Raw genomic sequence first — 14,426 nt, 5'->3', positions numbered from 1 at the left:
CTCTGTTCTCTGTGAATTGTCATGTCTGCACCATCTCAGCCACTTGGCTCATGTGCTAATAATCCAGAGCTGGAAGTTCCTCCAAAGGCCTCATTTCAAGCTTCTCCTCCTCTTAATTCACTTCACTACTGACCACACTACTAAACAGCCCCACCCCTCCCATGACCTTTGATCTTTGGATCCTATTTCAGTCTCTAGGGTGACATTCTCCATGAACTTGGATTCTATGTTTTTTTTTTCCCTTAACTCTGATAACTTCCTCATCCTCTTCATGTTCCATTTCTTCTATACCTTGAGGGTATAGAAGGTACACACACACACACACACACACACACACACATGTATATGTATATACATATATACATATATACACATACACACATATGTATATGTATATACATATATACATATATATACATACACACACACACACACACACACACACACACACACACACCTCCAGGCAAAAATCTAACTCCTGCTGAACACACTTGTTTTATTCTACCTCCATAGTAATGTTCAAAAAGAGCTACTTTACCATGAGACTGACCGACCTTGTAGACACACCAACCAAACCTCCCTCTACCAAGAAATATTTCAGAATCTCTGTATAAATCTCTCTATGGTATTTATCTCTTTAACTTTAGGTCAATTTCTCTTCCAGTCCCATTCCTATCTCCTCTCTCAGCTCAACAGTCTAGCCATGTACCATCAAGGGAAGAGAAGTCTTTATGCTAGAGGCATCCGCACATTCTGTTATCACATCTACAATGTGCCTGAGACCCTCCCTAGCCTCTCTTTCCTCCGGTTACATGCAGGGTGCTTTTCCACTCTTCAAAAGTCAACACATTCTCTTGTGCTACTGGAACACAGATAAACATTCGCCACCTGATCAGTGATTTCCATCTGATCTGCCTATTCCCAATTCTTCATTGTTTGCATCATAGTTTTTCTTCTATGGCCAGTTTCCCACCACCTTTATGCTTCCAGTGAAAGCACCTTCAAGTCATTTCCAGAGGCTGTAAGGTAGAGGAGGGATATCATCACTAAAGAGAAGGCTAAAGAGTTTGACAGAAGCCACATGGCAAGGACTTCATAAGCATATTAAAGATTTGGCATTCCATATACCAGGAGAAACTAGATCTCCACGAAACAAATAGAGCTTTAATTGTAGGAAAGAAAGGCATAGTGAGGTTTTGAAGGAGATTCAGAGGGAATCTATGTGAGGAGCATGGGCTAGCTAGACTAGGGCAGTCACAGGGAAATGGAAAAGAGAGGGTATAGACTCAAGAGATACCCAAGAGTCAGTGATAGTATAGAAAAACAAATTCTAAGATTTCTAAAACTTTAAGCCAAAACAGCTGCTAAATTCATTCTTTCCGTCATCCATTTGAACAATTTTTACTGAGGTCTTTCTATGTGCAAATACTCGATAAAGGAAGAAAAGAAGTCCTTTATGGTGTACTACCTAGTGTGGAAGAAAAAAATAGGAAAAAAGGAAGTGAATATTAATTCTGAAAGAAGCATGAGGAAATATTTCAAAGAACTTATGGTGGTAGAACCTCATATAACTTGGGAAATCTAAAGCATTTCTCCAAAGAGCATCTTGAAGGCTAAATTTGAGTTAACTGGATGGAAGGAGAGTAGAACTCGGAGTAAGGCCTTCCGGGCACGCTAGAGTGTACCAGTCAGAAGTGGCTTAGGCTTTGGGACAACTGATGATCAGTATAGCCAAAGAAATGCAAGAGGGAAAGTAGTGATGAACTTGGGGGACACCAGCGCACAAACGCCTTGGTCTTGACTCTCACAGTAATGAGGACAGCCATAGTCTTAATGGAGAAGCTAATGGCATAAGTCCCACTGTCGTCTGAGAATCCCAAGAATTGTGTATGGATAAACTGCAGCCCAGAGCTCTGACTCCCCTTCAGCACCCTGACTCCAGGCTGCTCTGGACCAGTGAGAAGATATCACTGGGTTCATGATTATCTCTGCATTGCAAATCCTTTCAAGAGTTTGTCTTTCCAAAACAAAGCCTTTCATTGTTTATAATGGAGGGTGGGGAACCCCAGTTGCTTGTTCTTTTCCATACCGGGGAGTGTTAGACCTCTTGAATTTGCTTCCTAGAAACACAAATCCAGTGAAGAGATTCCAAAATATTGGGACCAAGAGCCAGTTAAGAAGCTCGTGGGAAAGAACTTCAATGTGGTTGTCTTTGATAAGGAGAAGGATGTGTTTGTGATGTTCTGTAAGTATCTTCATGGAGACAGTGAGAGCCTAAGGGCTCCAATACTTTACAAGTATTGTTTGTGAATTCTTGGACAGTGCAGGCTTTAAACCCATAAACTCTAAAACCATGCTGAGGATTATCTCCTGACTCTCAACAACATTAGCTCAGGATGCCAGCAGCCACAGGCAACTTGGTGCCCCAAATTAATTCCTCCCATGTGTGAATGCTTTCCAGCTAATCCAGACCTATGACAATGTGTAACAGCAGTAACATGGCTGGCTAACACGGCTTTACTGGATGCAACAGTACGTTAGGACTCAGACTTGCTTCACTATATACCTATGTCATTATTACCTAACAAATCCTCTTGAAAGCAGCTATTGCTGTGCTTCCAATGTGTGGATCACTCAACAGAATCTCAGCCAACAATTATTCCCAGTGTTACTCAGTAAGTGCTAGAAACTGGATTTTGACCATTTTCCGTCTGGCTCCAGCACCTACATTCATGCTGCCATCCATAATTCCCCTACTTTGGACCGTATCTGATTCATCCAATGTTCCTGTGAGGTAGAGGCACAAATGTTTCATGTCAAGGACTTTGTATATAGTATATGGCATGTTGCAAGCACTCCACAAATAATGACTACTGTTACTCCATCGTAATTATTTCCACTGCCGACCAAGGACTGTGACTCTTTCCCATCATCTATAGTTTATACGCCAGCCTCCCCAAACTAGAACCTTCTCTCCATGAGACACTGCAGAAGGTGACTCCAAAGCTACTTCAGACAGGTAAAGCTAGCATTTAGTGAGCTTGTACACCAGGCCAGGCTTGTGTGTAGCAAGGTGGTGAGGATAGCACATTGCCTTTCTCCAAGATACAGGTCAAGGTCACACAGTAAACGCTAAGAGCCAAAGTACAGCCGTCCCTGTGCTGAGCCCATCATACACCCTTTCACAACCTCAATGAAGCAGACACTTGACAGCTGACAGTGCTTCTGAGAGCTATACAGCTGAGTCATAGCTCTCTGCTCCCTTTCATCGATGAGCTGAGGAAGCCTTTCTCCACTTCTGAGACACACAGAGTTCTGAGAACACTCATTTGCCTCTGATGAAAGGCAAGAGCAGCCTCATTTTCTTAGAAGCAGGGCTGTCGGATTGCACCCTGGGGCTTCAGCCATTATAGTCCTCCATGTTCCTAGCCAGGGCCTATCAGACTCCAGGGGGTGTCTGGGTGCAGCAGGCAGGAGATTTGGTCACCAGGGGTACTTGGTTGATAAATGGATAGATGAGCTTGTCAGGGCCTCTGAGGCCATTCCTCCCACAGAGCAAAACTCTTGAGTTCTGAACTTCAGATGAGGGCAAATCAGTGAGGTCTGGATTTCCCTGTTTTGGATCTCCGCTCTGGTCTCTTTCCAAAGGGCCAGCTGTCTGGGTCACTCAAAGCTCAAGGAACTTTCCACAAGGAAGGCCAGTGTCCCCTGCCAAGGGTAGTTGTCACAATTTTAAGACATACCTGTTTAGCTTCCTGGGCATATTTTCTTCCAAGGGACTAAAAGGCATGTCCGATAGTTATATAATAATATATGTTATGTAACTTTATACTATGCCATATTTGTAGTACAATCAAGCCCAACTGACCTTTCTTCAGATCCTATTCCCTTCACTTAATTTTCTGGATGACCTTGGGTAAGTAGCTTAACTTCTGTGCTATAAACACACCATTTTCCCTCGAACATAACAACGGCGTAGATATTTTCCTTGGTTTTCTCTTCAACTGCAGTGGAATACTATTCTAAAAGGAAAGGTTTTGTTTTGTTTTATTTTGTTGTTTTAAAGACCATATTAACACATGGAAAATGTTAGTGTCTAAGAGAAACAGAACTAGGCTTAATTTTTATTCTGATTACTTAATAGTGATCGTATACTGAGATATAAAAATAAGCTATGGTGTTATTAAAAGAGAGTGTAGCCTGCTGAGCAGACTCGTGGTAAGAAGGCAACAGGGCTGCTACACGGCATCAACTTTCAGAGTCCTGGACAGCAGGAGCTGAGATACACTCTTCCTTTCCAGATGCACCCTGGTCTGAGAAGTGCAGGGTGCTATTACCACTTCTGGAAGAGCTGGGTATAAAGTATCAAAACCACTCCACAGTCATCATCGCCAAGATTGACATAACAGCAAATGACATTCAGCTGGCGAACCCAGAACAGTACCCATTCTTCCGGCTTTTCCCTACTGATTCGCAAGAGGTGAGAGACTCTTGGGACCACATAGTTGAAAATGTGTCATTACTGGGAATGCAGCTTCTCTCTAGCTCAGCCTTTTACTGAACATTCTCAGTCCCAGTCCCTAGTATGTTCTCATATTCAAGTGCAGAATATTTTCCGTCATATTACAGGCAAGTTCTAAGACTTGTAATCGCACACAGCTTGAGCCCATTGCTTATTGTTGACCAATCACCATGTCATCTGGGTATATGGATGTTTTGATAGGACAGAGTTGCCTCTAATATTGAGGCTGTCCTCTCTGTACTTCAGACTACAGAGAATAAAGGATGTCTGTGCAGGAATATTGGGCTGGAATGCTACCAGATTAAAAACATGTATCCCAGACATCAACAATCCTCTTTACACTTGGGAATCCTAGTTCTTGTCCAACCATAACCAGGACTGGTGAAACATATTCTCTATGGGGCTTTGGTAGATGGAAAATGGTATCAAAGAGGTATGAGTCAAGGTCCTTGTTTCAGAAATGAGAGGTTGAAAGTGAGGAAAAGCATGACATAGATCCATCTATGTATGCAGTGGGGGTGGGGTACAGAATCTGGAGAATAAATGGGGCTAAAGTTTTCATACAGATTTGGGACTCTGGAGAATGGTTGAGATTTACATTTGATTAAAGGACAGGTCATAAACTCTATAGGTAGGATGTATATCATGTGTGATGAGGGGGAAAGGATGACCAGATCACTGAGTGCATGTGATAGCATCCCAGTGTAGAAGGTACATGTAGTAAATCTGGGGAAAATGAAATTAAATTGACAGGATGAGGCTAAGAGCCACCAATCTCAAGTTATGTGGTAAAAAGTCCCCTTAAAGACCCACAAAAGAAAGGGAACTATTATGAATGCTTGCTGACCACACAGTAGGTGTTTAACACCATTTTTGTTATTGTTACAATACTACTAAAACCAGTTACTCAAAAGAGCAAATGCGTGTGATACTTACCATAAGCCAAGCACTGCTTTAGACACATTTCCTATATTAGCTCATTTAATCCAACAACACTATGGGGAAGCTCTTGGAGTTAATACCATATGAGAAAACTGCATTCAGTAAAGAAGTCACATGGGTAAGTAATCCAGTCAGGGGTTAGACCTATAAAGTATGACTTTGTGGTTCATATATGATCCATTCCTCATGTCCTCTGATGAGAGAGTTCTTATACTTATTTCAGAGCCATGGAAAAGGACACTCACAGAGGTTAAGACATTTTTGGTATGTCTAGGCTGTTAGGAATTTGATCCTGGGTTTAGTTTTTATAATACTCTATGAGAAACTTACAGGAAGAAGCTCCCATCTTAATCCTGCTCTGCTGTCTTCCTAGGCTGTCATGTATAAAGGAGAGCACACCATGAAGGGCTTTTGTGACTTCCTGGAAAGTCATGTCAAGGTTAGGATTGAGGAAGATGATGAGGTAAGGCACACAACTACAGACTGGGTCTTCTCTTCACCACACAATTACCAGGAAACCCATATAACAATCATGCCAAGAGTCCCATCTATTATCTCATTCTCTCTGGAGACGGCTTTGATGCTGCCCTGGACAACCACCCACTCTGAGTGAGCTCACTGGTTATTTTATGGGAACTTGTGACAAGGAAGTAGGAACAGCAGTCATTAGATAACAGACTCTCAAGTAACATACAGCTTTCAAAACGGCCCGCTTGTCACTTTCCTGAGATAGTGATCAAATGTCTTGATGGGAGTCTGCCCTCTGGAGTTGCTGTCCTGATAAATGTGACCACAGTCACCCCTTTCTCCTAACCATGCCACAGTGAGCCACCTTCTAGAAGGTGCCATCTAAATCAGTTAAGGTACTTTCTGTTGCTAATATCAAAGTCACCTTGCCTACTTCAGTAGCAATGGGTGTTTATCCCATTTACCTAGTAGGACGCTGGCCCAGCAGGACCCAGATGGTCATATCTGCTTTCTGTCTTCCTGTTTTCTTCTGTCTTGGGAGTTTTCTCAAGCAGTCACTTCCCCATAGATAATAAATGTTACCCCCATGGCTCCAAACTTACCTCCTCTCAGTTTAGAAAGAAAAGATCCATTTCTCAGTAGTAGTAATGTGCATGCTAGAGAGGTATCTCATTAACTAAGCCAAAGTCACCTGATCTGTCCTGGAGTTAGGGACTGGTCACCACACCTGTCATATAAGAAGTGTGCCCTCTGTCAAAGGGGTCAGAACCATAGTTAGACACTTTATCATCTTTATCTATGAGGAAACAAAGGCCACAAATGATTCTTTCTGGGCTGACCCAGAACAGCATTACTGGTTTTCACCACAATGTTTACACATACTTCCTTACTCTGTCTTTCCTTCCCTCTCTTTTTCCCACATTTTCTTTACTAGCTATTGTACATTGAGCAAAATGAAGTGGCAGAGGAGGAAGTGTTAGCTGAGCCAGAGATGCAGCACATAGACAAGTTGCCTGAGAAGCCGCCTCTCAAGGTAGAAGACACAAGCAAACAAGACAGGCCAGCCAAAGAGTCTCCTGCGCTGGGCAGTATAAGCCAGCCAGAGGAGCTGGAGAGAAGGAAGGAAACGGCTGAGAAGGAGAAGAAAGTGGCTCAGCCAAAGGAACAGCCAAAACCAGAGAGAAAACTGGATATCAAAGAAGAACTTTAGCTTCTCTGAAGCCAGGGAGGAAGGCAACCAATTCCAGGTCCTGACATCAGTTTCTGAGTGAATCTACTCTGACAATGCCATATATTGAGTGGTAGGGTGGGTGGGGGCTATACAATAAAGCCTAATGAGTTTCTCTGATTTTGTTTCCTCATCTCCTCTTTTTCCTGATTGGTACCAACTGGAAAAGCCACTTGGTCTGGAGCCATGGGCAGCAAGGGGAGCCATGATGTCAATACCAAATGAGTGTTTGTAGCTCCCTGGTCCTTTGCCTACTTTTAGAACATCATTAGAGGCCAGTTTCATTGTTCCCATTTGCAGATGCCAGAGATGGAAGCACAAAGAGACTGACTAACCAGTCAGAACCACACAGTTTGAAAACTGTTGAAGTCTATCACTTATATCGCTCTAGAGCTCCTCTCTTTAACCGCTATGTAAGTAACCTCCCACGAGTTGGGCCTTCATGACTTTGGCTGTCTTGCAAGTGAGATGTAATGCCAGGCTTGCACCATAAGAAATCCAATGCCAAGCCTGTCTCTGGATAGCTACAGGCTAGTATGTGACCCACCATCATGAGGTTAGGCCAGAATCATCCCCTGTGACCTTTTCTCTTACTACTATAAACTTGACGACCTACATGATTTTACCCATTCTCCTCCATGGCACTTCACGCTCCTCTTTCCACACGACCCCACCTCTTCCTATGTGACTCCAGCTGTCCCTTTGATGAGACCCATCCTGTACCTTCTATGTGACTCCACCTAACTCTCTGTATTGCTAAGTCCCCCATAGTTTCTTTAGAGCAGAAGATGCTCTCTCTACCCTGTAACTGGTATCTTCATGACATTTAGAGTATTTCCAATTTCTCTATTCCTACAAAGTCTTGAGAAGTCTAGCATTATGGATCTCTATTCCTCCTCAGGTCTCACAGTTTCCATACACCATTCACGCTTCTAGAATATTCTTTGAAGATAACAAATTCTCTCTGTGGGTTTGTTCCCTTTACCCAAACGCATGCTTTCAGGATACTTACCCCACCCCCCATTTTCACTCATCTCTACGTTTGTCATTCAATTCTCAAATGTAACCACTTCTAAAAGGCTCTCCGAGATGAGAATATTTGAAAGCATTTTGCTATTTCACCAAGTGATTGCACAATGTCTGCTCCCAACAACACCGTGACCAGCCCCATGAATACATATACTGCCTCCTTAGTGTCTGCTGTGTGTTCTGCATGGTACATCGCAGATGCTCAGTAAACATCCTTGGAGCAAATGGGATTATCAGATAGCACCTTCTCTCTGAGAGGCATGATCTCATGGCTATCCCCAAAGGAAGAGGTAAGGACATTGTCCCAGGTCCATGCTGGTCTCTACATTCATGGTGTCTAACACAGATGTAATAGCTTAAAACAACATGGATTTACTCTCACATTCTTTGAGAGGCCAGAAATCTGACTTCAATTTCATTAGACTTGATACACATTTGTGATTCTGGTGCTTAGGAGGCAGATGCAGGGGGGGACTATGATTTAAAGCCCATTTTGAGCTGTCTAGTGAGAACCTGTCTTGATTTTTTTTTCATGTTGGGTTAAAAGTCAAGGATCATCAGGGTCAGTGCATTCTGGAAGAAACCTTTGCCTTGCAGCCTCTCGGAGGGTTACCCGCATTCCTCGGCTTGGGTTTGGTCCTGGAATCACTGTGACCTCATGCTTCATCCTCACATTCCCTCTGCATTCATCTTCTAAGCACTGTTGTGCTTGTGTCCCACCTTTAGGACCCTCCCACTTCCCCCATCTCGCTTCAATTTAGTCATACCTGTATAGTACTTTTCACTCTGCAAAAGCAATGTTTGTGGGTCCAAGGGATTAGAATGTGGGTATATTTGGGGGGTGTCATTATTCAATGTTTCATACTTACACTGATTTTATGATTCGTTTTACTGGGGGGCTATTGGAACTCCCAAGAAGTAGTGAGGGGTATTGTCGTAGGAACTATGTATGTTCCCTAAGTTCCTCATGGACCTCTGTGCTTTCCACCCATCACACAAGGCAAAAGCTATTTGTATTTTTAGACCCCCAGAAGCAATTCCCTCTCTCAACCCGACATAACTGACTTGCTCACGTCTAGATGAAGCAAGGAACAGCCTGAGGCCCTGGAACTCACTGGAGCCAGATGCCTCTATGGGGTTATGTTTTAGTATTCAGAACACGATGCAAGACTCACCTGCCTTCACCTCACAGCCATGTGGCTGCCTCTCAAAGGAGGGGTCCATGGGACTGCTGAGACTAACTCACGTGGAACAGACCCCGTGACAAGCAGTGGCATGGAGACCAAGGCTGCAATGTGCATGTTCCAAAAGTGCACCTGGGACCTCAGAGATGAGAAGAGGAGAAGTAGCAGAAAGATAGGGTACAGATACCCCTCTATTAGGAAGGGGTTCCTCACAGCTCATTTTCTGGTCTTTCCAAATGGATCCACCTGTCACTTGAACCTCTTCTGTCTCATCAGCTTCTCAAAACCCTCCATCCCCTCAACTCCACCCTACTGAAAAGGATGGAACCACTTTTCAGTATAAGACTCTTCAATGGCTAAGCATGGAATACTCTTTACCCCTCAAGATAGAAAGTTGACTGAAGGGATAAGTCTGAATAAAATTGGCCTTCAGTTTGCAGTTAATTAACACTAGCTAGGTATGTAACCTTGAAGATGTTACTCTATTTCTCTGAACTTCAGTCTGTTCTCCTAGTTTACTGAGATAATATAAGAGCACACACTGGGCATCTCCTGTCACCAAATAAAGTTTCCAGTACCAGGAATGGGTTACATCTAATCAGGTTGTTGGTCAAAAGAGCCCATGGAAACTCCCAAACAATCCAGGCTATTGACAAGACTTTTGATGTCTCTCCATAAACTGACAGCAAGGCCCCACTGCTGAAAACAATACCTACACAACTAACTCACTGAACACAGAGAAGTTGAGTTGGTGCCTTCGCAGAGCCTCCACCTAAAGGTATTCATGGTCCTAGTAGACACTCCACCAAAGATAAAGGTAAACCCTTAGCCAGCCATACACCCTTTGATTTATGAGTGGCCTGCCTGCAAGATATATTGGTGCAATAATGGTCCAGAGCTTGAGGGAGTAACCCACCACTATCTGATGAGTTAAAGCCCACTCCATGAGATCAAACCCATACCTAACAGTGCTTGGGTGGGTGAGAACCTGAGACCAGATAGGCCAGGGACCTAGGGGGAAACTACATATGACTGTTCTGCTAAAAGAACACAGCAATAAAATAGCTCCTAGTGACATTCCACCGTATCTATAGATCAGTGCTTTGTTTATCCATCATCAGAGAAACTTTCTCTTCAGTAGATAGGAACAAATACAGAGACCCACAGCCAGACAATATCCAGAGTGAGATCCCTTGGAACACTCAGCTCTAAAAGGGATGTTTTCATCAAATCCCTCCCTTCAGGATTCATGAAACCCCGTAGAAGAGAAATCAGAAAGAGGGTAAGAGCCAGAGGGATGGGGGGCATCTAAAAATTAAAGCCTTCAAGACACAACAGGGAGGGAACACACATGAACTCACAGAGAGCCTGCATGGGCTTGCACCAGATGGGGTTCTAGAGTTGAAAGAAGTGGATGAACGCTCTGACTCCTAACCCAGAAGTTAGCCCTAATTGATAGCCACTTGCAAAAAAGAAAAAAAAACCTAGTTTCTTCAAAGGGAGTCTCACTGGGAAAATAAGTCACTTCAAATGGTAGGTCCTATGCCCAGCAGTAGAGGGCCAAGAGAATATGAACTCAGTGTCACCTTTGGAGATTCTTTGTCAGAGAGATTTTCTTTTGTTTTTTTCCTACCTTGCAGGTCCTTTGCACATTTGTTGTGGTGTCTTGTTTCAGGTTTTTGGAATTGCTGAATGTGAATGTGTGTGTCTCTACATAGATAAACATTTCTTGAGCTTTTTCTACTTCCTTCTCTTATTTGGCTGTTTTTTATATTCTGATTATTTTGTTCTTTATTTTATTATTATTTCATATTTGAGACAGAAACAGTGTGGATCCAAATGGGAGAGGAGTTTAGAGGAACTGGAAAGAGTAATGGAGGGGGAACCATAATCAGGAGTAACCATAATCAGGGGGAACTATAATCAGGAGGAACCATAATTGAGGGAACCATAATCAGGGGGAACTATAATCAGAATATACTCTATGAAAATATTCTATTTTAATGAAACAAAAACAGTCTGGCCAAAGAGAAGCACTTTGGTCATAACAATTCACATCAAATGCCCTGCCTGTGTTGACAAGTTAAGCGAAAAAATATTTCAAGAGATCCAAGTCTCCTTCAAGACCAAGTATGTACAGAACACTGTCCAAGAAGTAAGACTGCATTTGACAACATGCATGTCTTTGACAGTGTGGCGTAATTTCAGTGAAGATGGCACTTCAGAAAGCACACTGGTGTGAAATGGAGAGAGTAGATAAATCCTTTGGGAAATTTGGTCACAAAAAGTAGGGTATAAAATAACTTGGTGCGTGTGAGATTAATGGAGTGTCTCTGTAAGTTAGTCTATATAGGATATGGGAATAAGTGAAGGAGAGAAGGGAAGACATTGAAGCACCCAAGGAGAGAGGGTTCTTCCTCCCTTAAGTGAATGATGTGCCCTTTATCCCGAGGAGAAGAGATGCAGGTTGCCTGGAAAGATGAGAGATCAACATTTGTGAAGGATGCCAGGAAGTCATGTCAAAGTAAGTCATCCCACAGGAAGTCATCCCACAGGAAGTCATCCCATGTGCGTAAATGGAGAGAGGGGTCAAGGGTTGAGCAAAGAAGGATAAGCAAGTAAATGCCTGATGCAGATACTCTGAGGATGGCCCAGCTGTGATGAGTGAAATGGGTTTAGTATTATGATGTTATGGCAAGGCTGATGGCCAGGTGGCCAGATCCTTAAATAAGGGGGCATTGCATGGGGGAAGGAGGCCAGAGGAGTGGAAAAGGAAAGTAGATTCAAAAGTACCAGAGGAGCCAGGAAGCAAAGGAGTAGGAGAGATGGGTTCACACAAGTCTTAACCCTCCCCATATGTGTATGAGCATGCACGCAGTGAGCTAGTGTGCGTACATGTGCATATGTGCGTGTGAAGGCCAGAGGCCAATCTTGGGTGTCAATCTTCAGGACCTATCTACCTTGCTTCTGAGACACAGCTTCTCACTGGCCTGGATCTCATTAAGCAGGTTATGCTGGCTGGCCAGCAAGCCCCAGGACTTGGCATGGTTATGCCTCCCTGTGCTGGGATTACAAGAGCACACTATCACACCCAGCTTTTTATGTGGGTGCCGGGGATGGGATTGGTGACAAGTCTTTAAGCTTCTGTGACAGACACTTTAGTGAGTGAGTTACTTTCCTAGTCCTCTACTGAGGTTTCTTCAGGTGGGGAGGAAGGGGTGGGATAAGCAAGTTTAGGAATGGTTGGTTTCTTGAATTTCAGAGGGTTTGGGAAATAGAAGCTATATATTCAGTTTTCTGGTTCCCAGCTAGCTTTCTGGGGTGATCACAGCACTGAATAGTAGCCCTGTATGACAGCCACACCAAGGAGACAGGAGTTGGGGTATGGCTCTGGAGTGGTTGGTAGACATAGAAAGGGTTCCTAGTAGCAAGATGTTTGTCATCTCTAGAGACTTAGACAGCCCAGGAAACTTTGTCCTCTGAGGACCAGCCAGGCACTGAGACTGGAATGCATCAAATCTAGAGACCAGAAAACATAGTGCTAACACTTAGGAATAGACACTAGACCAAAGTCTCCTTGCTCCTACTTAAAGCTTTGCTAATTCTGCAAACTTCAAAAAATTGCCACCTTTAAATCCAGGAGGAATACAAGAATAGAGTTTACATGGGACCTTGTAAGAAAGACACAGGGCATAAGTAACTGAAGTTACAAAGAGAAGAATCAGTGATAGTAAACAAGTACACACACATGCATACACACATGCACACATATATACATACATACATATGCACACACACATGCACACACACACTTACACACACATGTAGGCACTAAACATAAACTGCAAAAGTGAACAAAAAGATAATTTTCACTTTAGCAAAGAGAATGGAATGTTGGCCAAAATGAAAGTTATATTCAGAACTATTTTGTACTAGAGGGAGGTTATAAATAATTGCTATTGTTATATTCTATTTTACTCTTTGTGGCAGGGTCTCATGCACCCTAAGTTGGCCTCAAACTCACTATGAAGTTGACATTGGCCTTGAGCTTCTGATCCTCATGTCTGTACTCACAAGTGCTGGGATTACAGGTGTGCTCCACTATACTCAGTTTATGCCGTGCTAAGGACTGAGCCAGAGATATATATGTACATATGCTTTGGTCTAAAACTTTCACTTCTAGTACATTATGAAGAGACAGAATAAGAGATGTCCCAAGAAAGTCAATGTGGTTGTCATGGTTATGCTTCCTGCTCAGTCAATACAGTGGCTTTTTCTCAACACAGTGACATCTATTGTATCAAGGTTTGGATTTCCTTCTATGTGGAGCTGGGTGTGGCTTGTGGCTCAGCTTCTAGCTATTTCTATCTGTGACTCCATATCAGCAAAGCATCCAGTGCAGAATTTGATTGAATCAAATGTCACCAAGTATTTTCACTTACATCATCTCCATTAACCAGCATCACTGTTCAGGGTGAAGCATCTCATCTCATGGCAAAGGAAATGGTCTCATGAAATAGAAGAGTTAAATTCCCTAGGATACAAGTCATGGTGGACTCAGGCAAACAGCCTCTTCAATTATAAGATAATTCCCCAACCCAAGGATCCTCTACTGTCTGGACTCTAGTCTTGTCTGACAGAGGTCCAGTTGAGGGATGTCCAGATGGTCTTGCAACCTGATAACTTTCTCAGAGACTCTCTCTTTCCTGTCTGGACTCTAGTGGGGAGGACTAATCTGGTGAAGCTGTTCTTCAGATCAGGTGTGTGTTCCAGGCTTCGAAGCAAATGTTTCTGTTATCCTAACCCAGGCTGGCTTCAGATATTGTCTTTTTTCCTGCCCCTTTGGTATTGGGTCCACCTTGTCCTTGCCTAGGTCCAAGAAAAAGCCCAGAACCTTGGCACTGCTTTGCCAGTTAATGTCTAACCGAGGAATGTCTTGCTGCCAAAAGGTGCAAACAGAGACCTTGTATTTCCAGGCACAGGTGTGACCCCCAATGTCAATCATTTTCTGTCTCTAACTACCAGAGGAAAAACTAACAACAACAGCCTCATG

General features: G+C 43.2%; 1 protein-coding gene across 5 annotated transcripts in view; it reads left to right on the top strand.

The window, feature by feature from the left end:
* Pdilt (protein disulfide isomerase-like, testis expressed) overlaps positions 1-7,280 on the top strand; it is a 294,014-nt gene extending 286,734 nt beyond the window's left edge. For all 5 annotated transcript variants that reach the window (XM_063286384.1, XM_063286388.1, NM_001013902.1 and 2 more), the window contains 4 exons: positions 2,125-2,245; positions 4,302-4,480; positions 5,838-5,927; positions 6,867-7,280. In XM_063286384.1, coding sequence (XP_063142454.1) covers positions 2,125-2,245; positions 4,302-4,480; positions 5,838-5,927; positions 6,867-7,142 — 666 coding nt within the window. In that variant the 3' untranslated portion in view covers positions 7,143-7,280. The remainder of the gene's footprint in view (positions 1-2,124; positions 2,246-4,301; positions 4,481-5,837; positions 5,928-6,866) is intronic.
* The last annotated feature ends 7,146 nt before the right edge of the window (positions 7,281-14,426 follow it).

This window comes from Rattus norvegicus, chromosome 1, assembly GCF_036323735.1.
Source record: "Rattus norvegicus strain BN/NHsdMcwi chromosome 1, GRCr8, whole genome shotgun sequence".
NCBI classification, from domain to species: Eukaryota; Metazoa; Chordata; class Mammalia; order Rodentia; family Muridae; genus Rattus; species Rattus norvegicus.
The sequence above is the reverse complement of the archived record's forward strand: the minus strand, read 5'-3'. Positions and strand labels throughout refer to the sequence as shown.